The sequence below is a fragment of the Anguilla anguilla genome, chromosome 12 (genome assembly GCF_013347855.1).
Source record: "Anguilla anguilla isolate fAngAng1 chromosome 12, fAngAng1.pri, whole genome shotgun sequence".
Classification (NCBI taxonomy): Eukaryota; Metazoa; Chordata; class Actinopteri; order Anguilliformes; family Anguillidae; genus Anguilla; species Anguilla anguilla.
The window spans coordinates 21,585,092-21,606,867 of record NC_049212.1 but is presented as its reverse complement, the minus strand read 5'-3'; the positions used below and the strand labels follow the sequence as shown (position 1 = coordinate 21,606,867).

General features: G+C 41.2%; 2 protein-coding genes across 5 annotated transcripts; both read right to left on the bottom strand.

The window, feature by feature from the left end:
- Positions 1–839: 839 nt before the first annotated feature.
- LOC118208886 (ELMO domain-containing protein 1-like) lies at positions 840–10,890 on the bottom strand. 4 transcript variants are annotated; one of them, XM_035383848.1, is made up of 12 exons: positions 10,366–10,890; positions 9,985–10,069; positions 9,818–9,884; positions 7,585–7,730; positions 7,402–7,430; positions 7,066–7,163; positions 6,762–6,891; positions 5,568–5,701; positions 5,299–5,367; positions 3,532–3,582; positions 2,763–2,896; positions 840–2,521 (listed from the first exon to the last, which is right to left on the bottom strand). In XM_035383848.1, exons 3-12 carry the CDS (start codon positions 9,832–9,834, stop codon positions 2,346–2,348), a joined length of 984 nt encoding a protein of 327 aa, XP_035239739.1. In that variant the 5' UTR covers positions 9,835–9,884; positions 9,985–10,069; positions 10,366–10,890; the 3' UTR covers positions 840–2,345. The 4 variants fall into 4 exon arrangements, with proteins under 4 accessions (XP_035239739.1, XP_035239737.1, XP_035239741.1 ...); XM_035383846.1 differs by lacking the exon at positions 9,985–10,069 and having other exon boundaries at positions 10,366–10,889; XM_035383850.1 differs by lacking the exon at positions 10,366–10,890 and having other exon boundaries at positions 9,993–10,350.
- Positions 10,891–11,170: 280 nt separating this feature from the next.
- LOC118208885 (solute carrier family 35 member F2-like) lies at positions 11,171–19,364 on the bottom strand. The gene is made up of 8 exons (XM_035383845.1): positions 19,235–19,364; positions 18,844–19,019; positions 17,668–17,795; positions 16,901–17,060; positions 16,588–16,744; positions 15,829–15,881; positions 14,723–14,877; positions 11,171–13,247 (listed from the first exon to the last, which is right to left on the bottom strand). Exons 1-8 carry the CDS (start codon positions 19,339–19,341, stop codon positions 12,942–12,944), a joined length of 1,242 nt encoding a protein of 413 aa, XP_035239736.1. The 5' UTR covers positions 19,342–19,364; the 3' UTR covers positions 11,171–12,941.
- Between the last annotated feature and the right edge of the window lie 2,412 nt (positions 19,365–21,776).

Below are 21,776 nucleotides of genomic sequence, written 5' to 3'. Positions count from 1 at the left end.
AGCTATTGTTACCATATACTGTGCTCATGTTTTCAATATCACATGCATATTACTTGTATTCACAGTTCTTCAATCAATTCTTTCAAGGCGGATAATAATGAGATTTCTCCTAGAGGTTTGATGTACGGAGTAGAATTTGTATCTGCAATGGTAACATCAAGGTTTTTTCGGCTTAGAGCATATATGATGTCCGGTAACTTTACGAATTGAATAAGCTGCAGCTAGGGGAAGGCCGTAGGCCACTAAGCAGCCGCAAATGGTATCTCAGGGGGTAGTATTGCCTGTCGATTGTCATGTACGCAGGTGATATGGTTTGCCCCTTTGATGTAAATTTAGTAATCAGATTTGAGTAATCATATGAATGACTGTGAAGGGTTATTGAAATATTTCAGTATTGCATGAGAAGTGATTGTGTGTGCAGACGGGCATCTCTAAACGTACAACACGTCGAATGGAATGATTTCAGCGGCTTGTTGAATCCATGCTGCAAAGAATTCCATCTGTTCTGGAGTATCTGTTCAATATTTGATGGGTGTACCTAATGAAGTGGCCAGTGAATGTAGGCTGCATCTTAAATCTAGTGGCAACTGTACCTGATGGGCTGGTCCTGATGCTCCTCCCACTGCATAACAAGGGTTTTCTACATTTTGTATAATTTTGTACCTTGCTAAATAAAGTATCTGTCTTGACCTACACCCAGTTTTCTAGCTTTATTCCTAACAAACTACTTGGATGCAAGAAAAGGTATTTAGGTTAACCAGCTCCAAAATGGCTAAAACTACTGCAGCAACTGCTAGCATAGTATGGTTTCTATTAGAGAATATGAAAGAAAACACTGCTTTAGTATTGTCTTTTATTATATTACACAGTTTGTATAAATTCCAAGCATCATTTCTCACCGCACAGTTTCTAGAGGACATTACACAAGCGAATGCACAACCAGTGCACATTTTATTTGCATACATCTAGGCAAAGCAAACAATGTGTTGCCAATATACACAGTTATGCAGACTCTGAGTTGATGAACTTGTGCCTATTGTATTATAAAAGGTGTTAAAAGCTGTGGTATGAACTACTCCTAAAATAATCATTGCACATTTAAGAAATGTCCTTTACCTAAAACACAAATTCCATTTTACCAATATTGATCAAACTATTTACAAAAGTACAAAAACACAATCAATCATTTATACCAGATGTATATAAAGATAACACATTTTTCTGAGCAAAGCAAGCTGAAGACGACAGTTATCATAAACAGACCATTTACACTGGAGTATCACTGTACAAGACCGCAAAAAAGCAATGTCACACCCATACAGAATTTTACACTCGGACACAATGATAAATTCCAGCAGTGTAAGATTCTACATTGCTTTCCTAAGACAGAGCTATGCATGACATAAAAATTGAGTGTGCTATACAGCCATGATTTAATGCCAAGAACTCAACAGCTATAGATCAACTTCAGTTCAAACTTGCATATTAATATTTTCCAAAAGTCACAGGGGTTAGTAAGCTTGTACACAAAGATTAAACGTAGAAAAGCATGCAAATATAATAGAGTGAATGTCATGGAAAACAGTTGCAAAATAAAAAATACTGTCTTTTAAATTAATACTCAGCACAAATATTTAGTATGGTATAAAGAAATAGTGCCAATGTTGATGGAGAGTCCTTGTAACATCACACTTACAATACGAAATGTGATCACCACTGGCAATGTATGGTTTCATACTAAAGATGAAAAACAGCATTTGCACCTGCACTGACAATCACAATGCCCAGACAAACCTTGGAATTATTGCTTTGGCAATTAGAACAAAGAACCAGTGTGCCACATTACACAGTTTCTCATAAACAATAAGCAATCATTGTTTTTTACAGTACATTTGTTGAGATTACATCTTTTACCTCCTGTTGGCACACCATTTATAAATTCTCTAAATTATCACCTGTAATATATAAAGATAGATCAATGCCAATACTAGATAACATTGTTCCACATTTTGTTTGTCAATGAATTTCTGAAGTTGGACCGCATCAGCAAACAAAAGTTATCTTGCAGGACAATAAACAGCTTGAATGGCTAAGCTTATTCAAGAGCAGCTGTGTGATTGGCTCTACTGATGAATGTGCCAATCACAGGGCCCCGTGGATTAAAGCGTTTCAGCAGCGTCCTGTATGCACACAATCAGCACGGTCATCAGTGGGGCTGCTGGCAGTATGGACTGTGATGGTAATGTGATGGTAAGATAAGTGGGATGATATGTGGAACAGGGATAAATAATTGGCAGTGATGCGAGACAGCTGGCAGGCGAGGAGAGACCAGGGGTCAAAGGTGACTACAAGTTGACCAGGAGAAGGCCTGAAGCAGCAAAGTGGGGGCATAAGGCCATGTTGGGATTGCTCAGCTGCTTCAGGATCCTTTTGTGGAACTTGTTGCGAATGCAGTTGAACTCCATGATGTCACAGGGGTCCTGTTCAACCCAGAACTTGTGGAACTCCTGCATGAGGTAGCCTGGGTGGGGGTTGGGGGAGACAGATAATCAACAAGATCAAGGAAAGCTACCACTCTCCCTATTCATAACTGCTCCCCTATGTCAACAAGAGCTACCACTGCCACGCAGACCAGGGTTAAACTGGGCCGGAATGATCTGGAAAGACCTCTCTGCCTTGGGTCTCATTCAGCAAGACCACCTCACTGAGCACATTCATATGACTCTTTACTTTAAGCAATTGAAAGGATTCTGCAAACTCACAGAAAGTCTGCTGAAAGTGCATGAGACTGGGCATCTCCGGGGCAACGTTGTACAAGTGCGTCTTCAAGGCTCCGCTCGCCAGCAGAGAGTATGCCAGGTCTGTGATGTTGATGCCAACAATGGCAAAGGAATACCTGCGTAAGCACAATTTTTACATAATGAACAGGAGATGAGGGCGACAGGTCAGACAGTCTACATTCACTTGCCTGGTAATAAGAACAAATTGTGTGTAGCATAAGGTTTACTGAAGTGTGTGTGTGGGGGGTGGGTGGGGCAATACCACTGATAACCAATGAAAACTCCCGGTAGGCAAACCTCATTCATTTTTTCCTGTGACTAGTAAATTGGTCTGCACTTATACAAGAAATGCTGCCAATTGCTGAAAAGCCCAAAATCCCTTTAGGCTGTGGCAAATAACCTGCCAGAGATGAGGACTGTCTTATTCTAGCTGCCAGCACTTCTCCAAGAGATATCAGAGGTGTGGCTTTTGAGAATGCAGCACATGGGATTCAGATTGAGCAGGACAATCGATTTGACTGCAGCAGTGCATCGCCTATCTAGAGAAAACGCCAGAAATGGGTAGGGGTATGCCTACGAATTTAGAGAGATGTGGGGAACAAGTGTGCAGGGCTGGACAGGGCAAGCATTAAGGGCTGGTGATGGGTGGAGCCATGGCTACAGAGTCAGAGTGGGGAGGGGCTTGGCCATAGGGCCTCAGGAACTTAAGGCTGGAGTGGGAGGAACAGAACTGTGGCTCTTGAAGACTTACCCAATTGCTTTGGCAACCGTCGTCTTCTCCCACTCCACCTTGCTCAGCTTGCTGCAGATACAGGCACAGGGGAAATAAAAGGAAATGCAGATTCATCAGGTGAACATCACAGGACTGAGAGATGTTCAAAATCAGGATTTACCATCGTGATTTTCTCCCAATGTGTATTTTCTATCCAAGTGTCTTGGCAGACTTGTTGTATTGCTGCAAGAGTCTCCACCATTTCCAGAGAGTGCAGACTAGTAGGAGAGTTACTCTGTTGCAGTTGGTGCAGGCACACAACTGCCTAGTGGCATTGCTCTAGTGTGATTAAGTGGACCTAAGTGGATTAACCCTGAGCATGTCCCACCCTATGGGGCTGCTGACCATAGTCTGCACTGGCACCACAGGGGTTTGATTCCAGACTGTGGGGCACATCAAGGCACTGAGGGGAAAAAGTGCTTCAGAGGGACAAGAAAAATGAAACATCAGAAGAAATATAGAATAAAAAGATAAATATCCTTGTTTCCTCCTTGGGGACACATCTGAGCATGACCGGAGAGAGATTCCAATCAGGTGATGAAGGTGATTCAAACCATCCACATATACTGCACGGTGCAGGTAGGCATAACAAACAGAGGATCATTAAGCTTAACAATAATGCATTTTAACAAGCATTATTTTGGCGACACATGCAAAAGTCCGTCCCTCATCGTTGTCTTGTAATGTGCAACCTCACGCCACTGCCTTGTCTTACAGTGTGTGCACAGTTAAGACGGCAAGAGGAGAAACAAGGCCGGTAAATTTGAGATGTCCTAAGATGTTAAAACGTCATGTAATATATGTCTGGTCTCAGGCAAAGCACTTTATTAAACATACCCTTTGAAGTTCAAACAAGTGCCAAGCCTCTAGATTTTCTTAAAAAATTTAAAAATCAATTTTTCTAAAATCTATCCATCTACTTTTGATATAAGAGTCTTTTGCCTGTCCTCCTTATACAGCCATTTTGGTGCCTTGGTGTTGCAAACCATAATACTTTTAAATAGCCTGCTATGAAAACCGAATATTATTTTGGTATTTTTTTCCTGGCAGCCTCAGTCTTGGTACATACTGAATGTGATTTTGGCAGCAGTGTGGAGTAATGCTGTTAGAGAACTGGGCTTGTAACTCAGATTGCTGGTTCAAATCCAAGCAGGGGCATTGCTGTTGAACCCTAGAATAAAATATATGACCTTTGAACAGGATTGTTTGTAAAAAAATGAAAGTGTAACAGTGCAAGTCAGTCAGGATATGGAATCAGCTCAGCAAATGAGAAAAAAATCTGGGCATCTTGGCAGAAACCTTGGCTGTCTTGGCAGAAACAGTATCAATCCAAAAATAAACCTATGTAACCTTGCACGTACTTCAGGCCCAACTATGTGTCATGTTTAAAGTATTTGAGAACCAGGTATAATTTTGCATCAGGTTAAAAATATACGAGAGGAAATAAGGAAATTTCCTTTCAGTGTCTTAAGAATGAATTAAATTAGCATGCCCTGTATGCATATATGAAAAGCAATGGATTTCTGAGCAAAATAACACCTGTGGCTGGATGTACAGCGCTAAAGCAGATATTTTTATTTAAAAGTGAGGCAAGTTCTTCATCCACTAGGGATTAATATTGCTAGTCAGATACTAGACTAATCTGACATGTCGTTTTGTCAGTGGGGCTACAATTCAGATTGTCTTGACCATTGACAAGTAAACGCAAATAAAGAGTCAGCAAGGAAATTAAGAAAAAGTCCTCACCTGTGCCTCGGTTGAAGAGAGTCATGGAGCATCTGCAGGGCTGTGGCTTTGTCATGTTCAGCAAAATATCTGCAATTCCAAAAAATACACATGCAAACAGATAATCAGTATGATCGACAGGGATCTGCCCTTCCTGCAGAATCAACAACTCTCACTTCCTGTTTCCAAAGGAAGTACCCCCCTACCCCCTGGTGTTAATTATCACAGGAAGTACCTCATCCCCATGTACCCCTCCCCCCACAGGAAATACTCTTCATAGACTTACTTACAGCAGGTTATGCAGGCCCAGCAGACCCATGCCTCGGAAGTCAGTCTTGGGGTCGCTGCCTTGGAAACCAATTTCACACCACTGCTTTGTTATGCGCCCAGTCAGAGGGGCATTAGGGCGTAGCGTTTTCCACAGCTACGAGGGAAAAAAGCATTGGATAGATATGAGACCGAAAACAGCTGTGCACGTTGCTTGTGCTGAGGGCTAGTGGCTACAGTTAGTTTCTTTACTGTCCTCATCTATAGAGCGCAAATCATGCAGTTTTTGTCTCGCCTAGCACCACCAAAAAAATAAACACATAACATACTTTTTTGGCTTATAGTAATTGCTTGTCTCTCATCTGGTTCAAACATCTATACCACTCTGCAGAGCAACCCACACCACCACCACTTTGATTGTACAGCTAGGTGAGTAACATGTAAAGCCAAAGCACTGATCCTCAGTTGATGGAGGCATAGCTACCTCATATTTACTTTTTACTTAAATGGGGCGACATAGCTCAGGAGGTAAGAGCGCTTGTCTGGCAGCCGGAGGGTTGCCAGTTCGATCCCCCGCCCTGGGCATGTCAAAGTGTCCCTGAGCAAGGCACCTGACCCCTAATTGCTCTGGTGAATGCGAGGCATCAACTGTAAAGCGCTTTGGATAAAAGCGCTATATAAATGCAGTCCATTTACCATCCATTTACTTCTTGTGCAGCTGGCACAGACAGACTACTGACCCCTGATCACCAGAGGAGTTCCTGATGCTAAAGCTAATGGGGTGAAGTAAATTCTGCTGAACGAAACCACCCCTCCCAGGGTGAAGCTATAACCAATCATTCATCACCTTTGGGATTCTCAGCCACAATCGGGGTTGTCATAATCGGAATACAGTATAATTCCGATATACAGTATATATTTGATACATATGTTAGTACCGAGATGGAAATCATGATCTGTGCACATTCAAAACAGAAATGGTTTCGACTGTCGTGCAAGCTCAAAGTATATTTTTTAAAATTCCAATTCCTTTTCATTAAATAAATCCCGATCCAGCCTGAACCCATGATATCGTTTTGGGATTCATCAGGTATGGGTCATCAGGTATAGCCAGCCTTAGGGTGTACTGTACAGACAGAGATGATAGTAGGAGTTCGGGCATGAAGACCACAAACCGTAGTGGTTATAGTGGGTGGGTGTTTTGGTGTGTACGTCACCTTCAGTAGCATGTGTTCATGCTCAGGGTTCTCACAGTCGTATGGCTCTCTTCGCAGGTTCTCCACCTCCCCGAGAAGGCCTCTGTAGCCCACAATCTGAAGAAGACTGGCCTGGAGAGATATGCCAAGCCTGTGCACACATACAGACACAAGAATTGAGTTCTCCACTGGATTGAAGTACAGGTCACTGCCCTGCTGATCTGGGAGCTGAGGCACCTATTGATAAATGTAGCATTATTGCTTCTGAGAAATGGTGCAGCTCATATACAGATTAAATAATCTTTCCATGTAACGAATAGCTTACTGTGGGTTTGTGGCAGGTTTGATCTTCTTCAGGGTCATGATGTCATCGATGACCTTCTCCACAGAGTCTGGACGAACACTTACTGCAGACTGCAGGAGCTGAGGAGGACACAAACAAATACCTGTCCAGCTTCAATATGAGGAACATATTATATATTATCAAAATAGAAATCAATGACTGCTACAGTGCCCATCCTTAAATATGTCTTCATTAACAATGAAACCCTCAAAAGTAATGCGTCTCCATTCACCAAAACCACTGCCACTCAAACACTATGAAAGAAACAACATCGGTGTTTGTTTCATATGGTCTTACCGCCCCTTCCAGGCCACTCACCTCACTCTTGGAGAACTTGAGAGAAGACTCTGAGGATAAAAGATGAAGAGAACATCACTTCTCAATCAGATAGACTTAGACAACTTTAACTTGTTAACATTAGCACCTTTACAGTAATGCTTGCATAGGGGAGTAAGAAAAACTGCTAGCCCAGCAAAGTGAGACTGGGTACTGTTAAATTACCTATCTGAAGGGTCCTGCGGGCTCCAGGCTTGTTGCCGTAGCAGATGCGCTGAAGCTCACATCTCCCTGTGACCTTTCGGGTCACAAATTTTAGGGTCCGCCACAGCCATTTGCAATACAGGAACACAAAGAACTGGGTCAGCACCCTGAGGGAAGGTAAAGGCAGACACGCCATGTTATACAAGAAAAGGGCGGTGTCCCAATCAGCGCACTTTTGAGTTAGTATGCTCAAAAGTTTGTATAGGACTTGTATACTCAATAGTAGGGAAGTGCGCTGACTCAGACAAGGCCAAGACCTTTACAGAGGTCTCCTGGGGGCTGCTTTCATGGCAATCAGAACTGTTGTGGAAAATACAAGGTGGTGCAGGATTGACTTCAAACTTCAATACAAAGGAAAAGAGATGGGAGGAGGAAGTATGGTGTCAAAAATTAATGCTAACTTCACAGCTGCGTTATATTTATCCATCTGCCATTTGGTAAGGGAACATTTTCAGCCTGTGTCATCTGTCATGGAGAGGTTGTGTTTGTGGAGTGTTAGCCGAGGTGTGAGAGGCTGACTCACGGTTCGCTCCGCAACCAAAAATGATATGGCAGCCTCAGCCTCCTCTTATGTTGAGTACAGTGTTCATGCAGTGCATCTGTCTTTTTCAGTTTGTATATTCAAGAGCTATGCAGACTGACATTTGCCCTTTTCTCTGTTATGGAAGGGTGGTGTGCTCTCATTGTGCATTTATCTCAGTGGTGTATCAGGGGCTCAACTAGGATAATAGCTAGTTTTTGTCCCTGCAAAACAATATCACTTTGAGAATACAGTATTGGAAGCCACGATACTCAACACATGCTAATTGTGTTTCCCTCAAGTAAATCTAGGCTATAATATACCATAAAACAATCTCATCTGTGAATCACTATTCTACAGTACCCCAATCCAACCTGCTGCAAGCCTGAATATTGTAATCAAGAATTTGCCATCACAAAAGTACTTTGAAACACACCAAAATGATGGAGTGTCAAAACAAACTGGCAACAGAAACATAAAAGGTTTTTTTAAATTATCACTGCAGTTATGAAACCAAGTTAAATTTTTCAATAATATTACCCACACAATGCAACAACAGTAGAACCCTGACCAGACAGAGAATGGAGAGCCAAGGTCAAAAGCAGATCCATTTAGCTCTGCACAGGGAACACAGCTAGAAGCAGAGGGCCCATCATCCTCCACAGAGCCACATTAATCAACAAGACACACCAAACCACTTAATGAATGCCACAAATTTCCTGAATTGAAAACCCATGTCCATTGGAGGACATGCTTTGTCTGTTCATAAAGGGACAATTACCTGTCTTGGTCAAAACAAACCATTTACACAAAACACTGTTTGCGTAATAAAGAGGAACATATTGCATGCGAGAGATAACTTACCGTTACTTTTTAACAGTGTTTTAAAATATATATCCTGTAAACCATAGACTATCATCTAACAAAAACAAAGAGAAAGGGTAGCTCAATTGTGACCATGATTCTAGTAATTCAATATGTCGTGAAAGACAGGTTTCTTTTGAGAAATCGTTTTTTTTTTTTTAGTATTAGTTTTTGCAGTATACAAAATATTGCATAGTACAAAAGACAAAGACTGATTAAAACTTCACTATTTCAAAGGCGGGTGGCAATTGACAAACAACGTAGTCAGATGATAGGAGGCAGGTAAAATTCAATATTTTGCGGTTTATATAAAATAATAAATGACACATTTTCAAGAGTGAAACTATTTACATCTTCACAACACTCTAAAAGAATAAACCGGGCCAATAATCTTCTCGATATTAAGTTATATTTATTGATAAGGAGATCCAGGCTATTCGTTTGAAACCTTCTTTGGAAGCCTTCATTGTGTTTATGAGAATGAAAATACGCACTGCTGAATTACCGGTAGGATACTTCCGATATTTCACATTATGATATTTAAAATGCAAATTAAGAAAATAAAAGGAAGGATTTGTACATTCATATTTTTAAAAAAATGTTGGGGAATAAGGAATGCATTTTAAATAACAAAGCTGATCTGGACTACAAATCGAAAAGCAAAGGGTACATTTATCAATTAAAATAGCACATTTTGTCTTTCTTGACCGGTAGTATTTACCACAAATGTGCCTTATAAAGACTAGGACAAAGATGGAAGATTCTGCAGGTCCTTCAAAACACGAACATTTTTTTTCAGATTTTGCCTACCTGAGAAAATGCTTCATGTTGTTTTCTCTTGCTCTTTGTTTCTTCGATGAAATAGAAACAATGTCCCCTGAGAAACAGATTTTTTAAAAATTTAAAGGAAAAAAACAACAACCCCAAACCATGAAACTCACGCCTGTTACATAATCAATTCCACTTTATATATTTACCCACGCACACGTTCGGGTTTGATATCAATCAACCTAAGTGCAGCGATTCTCACGGTCCAGGGTAGATGGATAGCCTACGCCGCTTCTAGGATGCATTTGCCACATGCGTGGACAGTTGTGAACAAGCACAAATATGTGTTTATGTTAGTTTAAGCTTCCATTTTTCTATCATTGCTTAATTAGCACTCCAGGCTACGCTACTCAATTTAATTCAACAGCCTGATATTAAACGGAAAACATGTCTTGTTTTTTAATTTCCAAAATGTGCAAGAGCGTGTAAGAAATTATCTGAATTCAAATGCAAAACAGGTTGAAAAAGACGAAGGATTGAAGATGTAGCTGCGAATGCACGGTGTTGTTCCCTCAACGGCAGGTAGCTACCTGTTATTCCTCCATGATGAGCGTGTCACTGAAAGCCACCCACTGCATAGAAATGCACAACTGCAGTAGGCTAAAACCAGATATCGTCGAGACCCGGTCCCACAAGAGAAAAGTCATCGTCTCTACTCGTATGCCTGCTTTCACTTCGAAGATAATTATTTGGACAGTTACATTAGCAAATTCCACCAGTTCGTTTGTTGAAATGTGACGAGGCGATAGGAGCCTTTACATAGAAGCCCATTCATCATATTCGTCTGAACAGTTAAAAATAATGGGCTATTTTTTCCCCTTAGGTACACATCCCTATTTTAAAACAACTACGGCTATTTCTAACCCTTATGTTACATTTAGCGTATCCCTCAATTAGATCAACGGGTTCGTTCTATCACGTTGAATATTCTAAATCCCTTATTTAATTCATGTCGTAGGCCGAGGTTACGCTCCACTAAAACGTCCCCAATGTCCGAAAAAATAGTAAACGACCAGTTAGGGCAGTGATCTTCATTCCGGGACCTGGCAGCATGCAGTCTGCTGATTTTTGTTTTCATCTTAATATCAGCAACCAATTCAGACCCAAGAAACCTTATGAGATGAGTTAACTGTATCATTTACTGCTTTAATTAATTCATTAAGTGCTACAAAAACCAGCAGACCTTGTGGCCCGCCAGGACCAGGATTTAAGATGACTGGTGAAGGGCACGTGCAGACAGTTCAAACCAGAGGTGGGCAGGGTGGGCCTTTGTGTATCTGTTTCTAGTTTTCAAGCCAAATTATGGCCTTAATTAAATGTAACATTTACACCATATGACATTTTAGCTACATTTATTGTGAAGCGCATGAATGACAGCCAAGGACTGTTCTTGTGTCCTTATGTTAAATGTTATACTGTTGTTTAATCTATATGTGAACCAGTGTTGGTTTATACAGCCAATTATCTCATTTAGCCAGGGTAATTGTTGGAAACAAAAACTGACATACACACAGGCTGCCCCTGAAGGGCTGGGATTGCTCAGGTTTAGATAGTAGCTTCAATTTTCTCCCAAAACATGATGACTGACCTGAACCATTGTATATAATGAGAATAAAATTTGTATTTTTATTTGGAACTGTTGTTATTCTGTGATACATTTGATCTTTTTCATGATCTTGCCATTTTAAATTCTTATTGTTTGACGAGCCTACAGCTCGGGTGCTCCTGGAGATCTAGAGTCCTGTCTTCACTCCAACAAGGTACAGCTCATTTAACAGCTAGAGATCGTGTTGAGCCGTTATCCCAGTAGTAGAACCGTGTGCCAAATTAGGGTTGGAGTGAAAACCTACAGGATGGTACTGTGTGTCTCAAGAACAGGGTTGGGCAACCCTGCTATAGGCTGGCTAATAGGCCAGTGATCTTCAATCCTGGTCCTGGCAGGCCGCAGGGTCTGCTAGTTTTTGTCTTCAGCTTGACATCAGCAAGCAGTTCAGACCTGAGAAACTAGGTGAGGGGAGTTAACTGTGTAATCGACTGCTTTAATTGATAAATTAAGTGCAGAGTAACAACAAAATCCAACATACCATGCGACCCTCCTGGACCAGAAATGAAGATCACTGTAATAGGCTATTGATCTGTCATCGCTAGGTGACTGGGGTCACAAACAATTTTCTTTTGATGCTGAGGCAAGACCTTTGGCAGTCACTTAATAGCTGATATAAATGTAGGCTAACCATTAAACATATCACAAATGATTCATGCGGTATTACTCATGCTTAGAAATGTTGGCCTAGGAATAGCCTACTGATATAAATGTAGGCTAACCATTAAAGATATTGCAAATGATTCATGCAGTATTACGCATGAAATGTTGGCCTAGGCTATCTGATTACGGACAAATTAATGGAGATTGCTAACTTTACAGTATATTCACATTAACAATGCCATCCAGATGCTAAATATGAATAACATACAGTTACAACTTTTGCATCTTTGCAAATATCTTTTTTACATTGATATTTCTTTGGTAGCATTTTCCTCCAGTAAATACATAAGCTGGTAACCTCGTGACTGGCATCAACAGTCACAAACGTGGTGCATTGTGGGTCTGTGTACTTGGCCAAATACCACTCTGGAGTGGCCTTAGCGCAAGTCTAGATAAAATGGACATCAAGTGCACTGCACTTATGATTATTTGAGAAATGTGACACAATTGCGCACTTATGCTAAGCACATGAACGTGCACACCAAGTGCCCAAGCGTGCCCACCAATTCTGGTGATTTTAGCTCCCTTCAGTTAATTATTTAACACTTACCTGAATGAGGTAGCAAACTTCCTTTAAGTTTCACATCATCGTGAGCAGATGCCAGTTTGTGGTACAATACATTTGATAACCGTTATACAGTGTGTGCATACGAAGAAGTCATTCAATATTTTACAAAATTATGTATTTCTAGTTCTAGAAATCCCTTTTATATCATAGAAAGTAGACTATATTAAAATACTAGCAAAAGGAAAATAACAGACCTAACAAGGCACCTCAGATTCATCCAAATGAATAACAGAACATTATTGGATAAAGAAATTGTGTGTCATTGATTAAGTCTACATCTTTGTGCTGTGTTCAGCTGTCCATTCTGGTCTGTTTTGCTCTTGGCTTGTCCAAGGCACACTGAGACCTCCATACTTTGTTTCTTCCTCTTTCTGCTCTTCAGACTTCCTCTCTTCTTCCCCTAAGGATAGTTCCACCCCCATTTCCTGTAGGTCATCCTCTGTGCTTGAGGCAGGGTTGGTGATCCCTTCGATGTTGCACTGATTGGGTGTTGGAGCCAGAGTGACGGTGGGCACAGTGTTGAACATTACAAAGCCCACGGTAATCACCATGAAAGACACAATGTACAGAGCTGAGAACTGTGGGATTGAAGAAAGAGCAGAATAAGGGCATTAACTAGACGTAATCTGTTCAAAATGTTCACAAGACAGAGTTGGAGTCATTTAATAGTGTACTCCGACTGATTCACTTATGAGAAACACACAGTAATCTCCATTCATGTCCACTCGTTTATCTCAAGTACAACTCCCTCTACATGCATTATACAAGTTCAGTTCCAACATTGAAATCGCAATGGACTCCTGGAAATCAGTTCCTTTGATTTGAAATGAATTACAACCCCAACTCTGTTGCCTAATGGGGCCATTGGCCACACGCAAACCACAAATGAAATGAGCTGTTCTAGGCTGTGACAGCCATAGTCACTAAAATTATTTATATGACTACAGCAATGAAAACCTTTGTAAGACTTTGACCAGCTGACTTGCTCCCGTCACATGCTGTTTACATATTAACAAGATAATTTACACCCAGTGTCACAGTGACCATGAATGAGAGACAGGGGTGAATGATTACTCACTCATTCTATAGTTAGCCAATCAGCACAGTCCACAAGTCAACGAGGTCATTCTTTAATAGGTTTTTCCTCCAAGGTATTTATATGTACTCTTAATTTTTTTTTCTCCCTATGAAATCATCTAAATACTCATCTAAGCCCTCTTGAAATAATATGTTACACTTTCACCATATGAAAGGTGTCTGACAGCATGATGGTTGCCTCACAGAAGAAACAGTTTGTGACCCTTCTCAAATGAATTTCTTGCCAAACACTTGCCAACAGGCTGTATGGGCATTTTGATGGTAACTGCATTCAGATATTTACTTTCAAAAGACACCCAATATGTTATCTGTTCTTCGGTGAGTTACATTGTCTATATTGCCTTCCAAAATTTTTTACATTCTTCATGAAGTTGTGCAAAGAAGGCCATACAAAATAAATGTAGGTAATGAGATATATTGTGTGCATCAAAAATGGAAAAAAAAAAAATGTTATACTAATACAGCAGTTCAGAAAAAAAGGTTTTGTTTAACAAGTTATTATTATTTTTTGTTGTTTAAAACTTATTTTTGCTCTCAGTAAAAATGTGATTTGTAGGCAATAGGCATGCTTGGGATCATTCCCTTGCCAAGTTTGAGCTTCCCAGTGGGGGATACTGGGTTTGGGCCAAAAATACTAAACCCCCTGCTTGTGGGTGGACAAAAAATTACATTTTGGTGTCCTCTCACAATGAAACCTGGTTCCAACTGAAGCCCCAGGTGTCATGAAGTAGCGTCCTTACTCACCTGACCTGATCCCAGTAGTAAAATAGCCCTCGGAAGCACTTGAACAGCATTTGTATGGATGCCACAACTGTTTTTTCCTTTGATATGATAATAGTTTGTATGTTTATGTGTCATGTGTAGTTAGCAGCCGGTCTTGCCCGGCAGGCTAATCCCAAAATTTTAATATTATGAGAAATCCATAAACACACACACACATATACACCGTACTCACAGTGTAGTGAAAGAGGAAGAGTCCACAAAAAAGACTGAAGAGGTCAGCAGTCAGCAAGGAAAGGTTGACCGCTGTGGCGCTGGACAGCTTCACAACCACTGGCATGAAGCTATACAGTGCAAACATGGAGAAGGCGTATGCAGCAAAAAGCAGGCCTGTAAAAACACAAACCTCATCACCAACCAAGACCACTTATTACTATAGATTAGCTACTTCTAGTGGTAAAAAGTAATTACTGTGGTAGCCTCCCAGTGTGTGAAGAACATAACTATTTAAAGGGTTGCCTCCTCCTGTTACAACCAGAGTTGGTCTTCAAAACTAATGTAGGGAATTTTGCATCATTGTTTAACTGAGCAGCCTTGAATATCACAGGTGAATTAGAAACACTGTTTTTAGATATGAACAAATGGTTAATAAATAAAGGCACTTACTATAAGTACAGAATGAGCACCATAGCCTAGCCATTCTAGATTGAGTGGACAAAGCCAATTAGTAAGCATCAGTGGGACAAATGAGCTTATCCCACAATGTGGAGTAGATATACTGACCCAGGTTCCACCACATAAACCCCACTTTCTCTTACAAATTGCTAGATGTCATCAATGAGAGATTCACCTTCTCTCTGATTGGCTTAACAATCCTGTAGCATGGTGTGTGACTAGTAGTATGGAACACTGGTTCATGAAGGTACATTGTGGGAGTGAGTATCCTTCAACTGCTCCTTGCATTACAGTGGGTGGTACAACGGTAACTTGAGAGTCACAATTAGGAATAGGAACATTGTTAAAAAAACACTATTTACACTAATTGCATTTAATACCAGGCAGAAAAAGTATTGCGACATTCTATTTGGAAAAGTTAACACACACAGCTAGTCTACCTTGAACATGGAGCTAACTCAAACATTCTTCAAGACTAGGCCAAACGTGACTCATTTTGCATGACAATGAAGTGTTCTTTATATTTTACTCCAGCCTTTTGTTCAGGGGCTGTTTCTCACATCTCCATGTTCAAAGCAGATTGGCAGAGTTTGTGTGTCACACCTTACCTGCAGGAGTGCACAAAATTCGTAGCCATGTTTAATACATTTTTTTGGAAATAATTACCAATATTCCAGTTCCACTCAATCTTTTCAACATTTCTGTGTTCTAGTATAGCACTGTGTGATGAAAGAGAAGAGAAGGCATTCAGGAACATAATTAAATCACACTTTTTCATAGATGCTCTGCAATTGTGTGAAGTGGGTAGATATTCCCCAATAAGCAAATACAGAGCCCCACTCAGCAAATTTGATTAGAGCAGGTTTTTTAGAGTTTGGCAGCACAAATGGTTCTGACCCCACGCCCTCACAAACAGAATGACAACAGCAGCAGAGAAGGTTGTGTTCAATTGACAAGACACATGGCCAGTCAATGAACAAGTCTCATTTGTAATAATTTGCCTGCTCCATCCCACTGAACCGTAGTTATCAGTACAATGACACTCTGCACGCCCAGTTGATTCCCAAAACCCATAATCCCCCTGCTCATGTCTGCAGCATGTTGTAGATTAAAATTGTAGAAGAAAATGTATACTTCTGTATATTTATATGTTTTTGACAACAACTCTATTATATGTAATTCCCTCATGAGCATAAACATTTCTAAAACAACTGAAATTCTGTGTTTTAATCATGTGTCTACTCATACACCTATAACGTACCCTGACCCCACACCCGAGAAATCTGCACTTGTGCTAAGAGTACTGTATTACGTTTTACAGAACCTTGAAACACCAACACACACACATACAAACACCATCTGACACCTACATCCAGACTTCTATCCCTCACCTCTTGACCCACCCACACAAGGAGAACATCTTACAACTGAATGCTGCTGATCAGGGTCCCAAAGAGCCCCACCATTCCAAGGAACTCCACTCGGCTGCAGTTTTTCACCGTGTACTCCTGGCACACGTTGGATATGGCATATAAGGTGGCACTGATGAGCACCAGACCATCCCCCAGCAAAATATTTAGGGCTACATTGAAGGGAAAAAAGCATTCAGTAGCTGCAAAAAAGGCCCTAAATGCATATGATTAAGCTAGCTTGCTACTGTGGTAAGTCATGCTACCTTCATGGGCTTTATTTGCTTAGGATACAAGGAAGACTATTAAATGTGCAAATTTGTGCTTACTCGAGCCTTGATCTCTTCCAGCAATTAAATCAGCCCCAACCATGGCCCCAACCCCCAGCAGGCAGATGAACACAGCCACGTAGTGCACTACATGGAAACGAGTCTTCAGGAAGAACCAGGACAGAACCATTAACACTGGGATCACAAAGCAGTCCAGCAGCTGGAACACAGGAAGCCAGGCAAGAATCAGATGCATTGCACACATCATGCACATAGTGCAGGCCATCTTTGAGCAACCCTCATATTTATACACATGAATAACAAAACACAGAGAGATACATGCATAATCATAGAGAGAAATTCAAACAAATACATGTATTGATGCAGACATATACAATCTCATGCGGACAGGTGACAAAAGGACTGTGCTCCATATACAATCCAGTGACGATGACATAGTAGTTTGAGTCTCGAAGCCTGACTCGAAGTATACAGCTGTCTGGTTTTCCCCTACAGGGCCCCCATGCCATAAATTTACCACAGTGAGCATACAGGGAGCCACAAACACTTACAGGGCATAAACTCTACACTTTCTTAAAAATATAGTCTATGTCTGCTAAAAATACAAATTGGAAGACAATTTAAATTTGTGTGAACTGTATTTCTGCAACTTTCCATAATTTCCACACTTCCTAGGCTAAAAAAGATGCACAGCCCATAAATTGCACTTGTAAGCATGCATAGAAATACATTTATACACAAACATTTACATTTAACAACACCAACACAACAGCATCACCTTCAGCATGTTACAGATGTGATCTCACCTGTATGCTTGTCAGGGTTGTGAACTGGTATGCTTTCACTACTGTGTAATTTGCCTCCACATCTGTGAGTCCCAAAAGCAAATATTTCCACCACTTTGTCTTTAAAATCTGCAAAATATTTCCATCCCCTATGTTAAAGGAAAAGCATCCTGAGGGTTATTACGATCAGCAAGAAAAAAAAGACATGGCTCAAATGTATTCTTCAATGTTCAATGACGAAGGGCAACTCCCATAAAAAAGGACCAGGATGAGAGAAGTGAATATTACAGGTCTATACTCTAGGGCAGGTGAGGAAAGAGTACTGTCTATAAAGATCTGAACCCATTATCTCCTTGTCCCAAGTCCATATCTATGCTAAATGTTAATGACCAATATATGTCACTCAGATGCACTGAAGAATTACATAGTTTTGCATACGCAGTATGGCATAGCGTATGAGTGCTTCTTGCAGGAGAAAACTAACATCAGACAATGAATGGTCAGTGGGTTTGCAGACAAACAGCTCAGATATCTGAATTATCTAGAAATCTATCCTAGCTAGCCCTTCCCCATGCAGACACACAAATGCCAGCCTGTCATCCAATTGTGTCTCAAGCGTGAAAGCCGCTAGAGTGTGAAAGGGTAATGATGAAGCAGTGATGTTTGCAATGGGTGGAGCTGTCGAATACTGCTGACGACTCACTGCTCGCTCTGCAATGACAGCGCATGGTGACTCCTCAAATTTGTTCGATAGTTGTTGAATTGGACTTTTGGTAGAAATTATTTTTCAGATACACTTATTTTTAAATGTATTCCTGTTTTTTTTCTGAACTACCCATTTTCATAATTGTAGGCCCATTGCATCACTGTGTCATTCCCCGTGAATCTGGGAGGGTACACACTTGCAGAATGGCTGCTGTCTTTCATTTTATATGGGTGTCCAGAGAAAGAACATGACATCATTCATTCAGTTTTAGAAATATAAACATATCATGACTTTGTGTAATAAGGGCTGTGTTCATTGAAATATAACAAAATATAGATATAGGCTCTATGGAGTTAAATTGGTCAGACAGGAAAAAGACTCTAAAAAAGACTCTAAAAAAATTTCTGGGCTGTTTATCGCTAATCTCTGAAAACTCTACACAAGATAAAATAACCCACCAAGAAAGCAGAGTTCAATGCAGGTTCACTCACCTTTTCTCAAGGCCAGCATTGTGGTGTAAATTAAACACAGCAAGGCATAATTCATGAGGCTCTGAAGCATGGGCGTGTCCACGTGGAATTCTACTGCCAGGTACTGTGAGCTGAGAGCCGTCCCACATATCAGCAAAGACAAGCCCTGACCCATGGCCATTGTCTTGAGAAGCTTCCTGCAGTAGTCATAAGTTGTGTAATGAAAATAATACATTAATATATATTCCTTAACATAGACTGAAAATATATTTTAAAAACAGAAACATATCACTGCATTTATGCTCATTTTTTGGTAAGATTCTGAAACTGTCATTCAGCAGATTTGCTGGTCCTGCCTTCACCATAGCATGAAATTGACACTTGAAAGGATGTGGCACTGCAGACAGCTCACCATGTGAAATGCTCTCTCAGTTTGTGAGTGCGCAGTCTGCTGATAAAAGCATTTCTGCCTCGTTCCTCCTGATCAGAAGGTGTCCGTTCTGGTCCCCTGGTTTCCATGGTTCGCCGATGCAGCCCCTGAGAGCGATCTGACAGAGACTGCTTTAGCCGTGATGAGGGATGTGAACATTTTACAGCACCCCAGCTGAATCATTAACAGTCTTTGACTCAAAGTGCAGGAGGGATCATTGTCATTGCCAAATGTGCCTTCCCAATAGCTCTGGGAACAATTAACTAATGAGCCTGCTTGACCACGTTTCTGAGACATACAGTACTGGCAAAAAATATGGAAACACTGTGTTTAAAGAAATTAGTACTCTTAAAACCGCAAAAAATATTGCATTCATTGTCAAACTGTTCATAAAGGCAGTGTTTCCATAATTTGTGCCAGTACTGTATTCAGAAACAAAACTCTGTGAACATGTTGGCCGGAGAAGTATTCACAGTGTGCTTTGTAAAGTCACTTACTTTGTGTGTGACTGGTGCATGCAGCTCAATGCTTTTCTTTGTGGCTGGGTTATTTCACACACTGACCCTTGTGGTGCTTCAATCTGTACTCTGTTCTCATCCAACAATGTCATCCCAGCACCTGTGAACTCCGACACCACATGTCTATTACAGATATAATGCAAAGTAATACACGGCCCATATAGTTTCCCAATGAACGCTACAACAGGACTATAATGGTTCAATGATAATGACTACAGCGAAGTTTCTACATTGTCAGCAGTAGCAGTGCTACAGTTCCAGGGAAATTGCAATCGTGGTGGTCCCAGGGGGGAACATCTTTGCATGAAACAAACACTGGGTGTTCCTAGGATACTCAGGACATGATGTGCTACCACCAATGGTTATCCAGCTGTTGCTACCACCAGTGGTTGTCAAGCTGTTAAAGCCGATCCAAGCCCTGATGCACAGCCTATGACTTGAACTGTACTCACAGTCTCTAATTTGTTCTGTATTACTAGTGCAGCTCACAGTGGCTGAACAGGCTCTTCTGTTCATACTTGGACCTGCTTATAAACACCAAGACCTGGCCCTGGCACATGCACTAGACGTTCCCAACAGAGGGCTCAAATGTGTGGCTTTCACAGACCTGAAGTGCGCTGCTCACACCAACACCACCTCGCTTTTCCTGGCAGCGGGATCGACTGTGAGAGAAATACACCTGGGGGAGGAAGGGATATGGCCCCCCTGACTCAGACACTCTGGGGAGGCGTATGAAGGGTCTTTCAGACTCTCTGCATTTCACCGATCACCTGAAAGAGCTCCTTAGATAGATACCTGACCCTACTGAGGAGGGGGCCAGGATCATGTCCAGCATTAGGTCAGCTCTGCTTAAGGGGCGGAGCAGTGGGGACCCTGTAGGTGGGGCCGTTGAGGAGGAGGCCCGGGATCTGAAGAAGTGCATTGTCCAGATCCACACAGCTCAGAGCGAGGTGGCCTGCAACACTAGGGTCAGTCCCGCACGGCCCAGGGCGTACGGCATTAAAAACACTGCACCGTATGCAGGGCGGGAGGCAGTGAAGCTGTCCCTGGGCCTGCTGGATGAGGCGGCTTGGGCTCCACCTTGCAGGAACAAGGCAGCACTGCTATCTAGAAACCTTTACGCCTTCAATGGGGCAGGAGGAACTAGCATGCTCCTGCTCTTCCGATCTCCAGAGGCTCTTACTGGCTCCTCTCCCAAACCCCTGCAACTCCCAGGATACATTGGAGTATTTAGGCTTTATTTTACCAGGTAGGTCAATTAAGATCAGATTCTTATTTACAATGGCAGTCTGGCAGGATTCAAAAGCTCTTGAGGATGCATAAGGAGGGGGACAGGGATGGGGTTAAAAATGGCTAAAATAAAAGAGAAAAAGTAAAATAAGGACAAACAGAACAACAACAGACAATAGAGACACCCAAAAGGTAAGCAATAGTCAGATAACAAACACCAGACGAACAGCATACAATTACAAAATGCCACAGCAAAAGCACAAAACTAATGACATTTTATGTATGTTATTTTATGTATTTGAATCAGTGTACAACACGCCCTTATTTGCACATTTCCAAATAATTTTATTAAACCTTTAACATAAGTATAATAGTGTGCTGTATTACTTTACACTGCGCAAAATAGCTCACTACGTTCTGCAGTTAAGAGGAAAAGAATATATAGGCTATCTATACAACACTGACACCTAGGGGACTTACTATGAAATACGCAGGGGAGTGAGTCAATTGTCATAACAAAATATGGACAGGTAACAAGTGTGTCACCACAAGTGGATGCATAGGTGTAGGCTTCATTTCAACTTTAGTGAAGACAAACTACAACATAGAAGCAGATGAGCCATCAACGAATTACAGCAACTCTGAATTAAAATAAGCCACAGAAAGCCAAGTCAACTCAATTGACCATGGCTAGGCTACATTTGTTGTGTAGACAGGGTGATCACAACAATTGTGATGAAGGCTGATGCTGATGATTATATCAAAATCAATAAAAA

Excerpts from the sequence above, each read along its gene's own strand:
- LOC118208886 (XM_035383848.1), bottom strand. Across the intron at positions 5,368-5,567 it reads CTGGGCCTGCATAACCTGCT|ATATTTTGCTGAACATGACA; the intron begins GTAAGTAAGTCT and ends TTGGAATTGCAG. Across the intron at positions 2,897-3,531 it reads ACGGTTGCCAAAGCAATTGG|GTATTCCTTTGCCATTGTTG; the intron begins GTAAGTCTTCAA and ends GTGCTTACGCAG.
- LOC118208885 (XM_035383845.1), bottom strand. The coding sequence starts at position 19,341 with ATGGAAACCAGGGGACCAGAACGGACACCTTCTGATCAGGAGGAACGA. Across the intron at positions 19,020-19,234 it reads CTGAGAGAGCATTTCACATG|GAAGCTTCTCAAGACAATGG; the intron begins GTGAGCTGTCTG and ends TGACTACTGCAG. Across the intron at positions 13,248-14,722 it reads TCTTCCTCTTTCACTACACT|TTCTCAGCTCTGTACATTGT; the intron begins GTGAGTACGGTG and ends TCAATCCCACAG.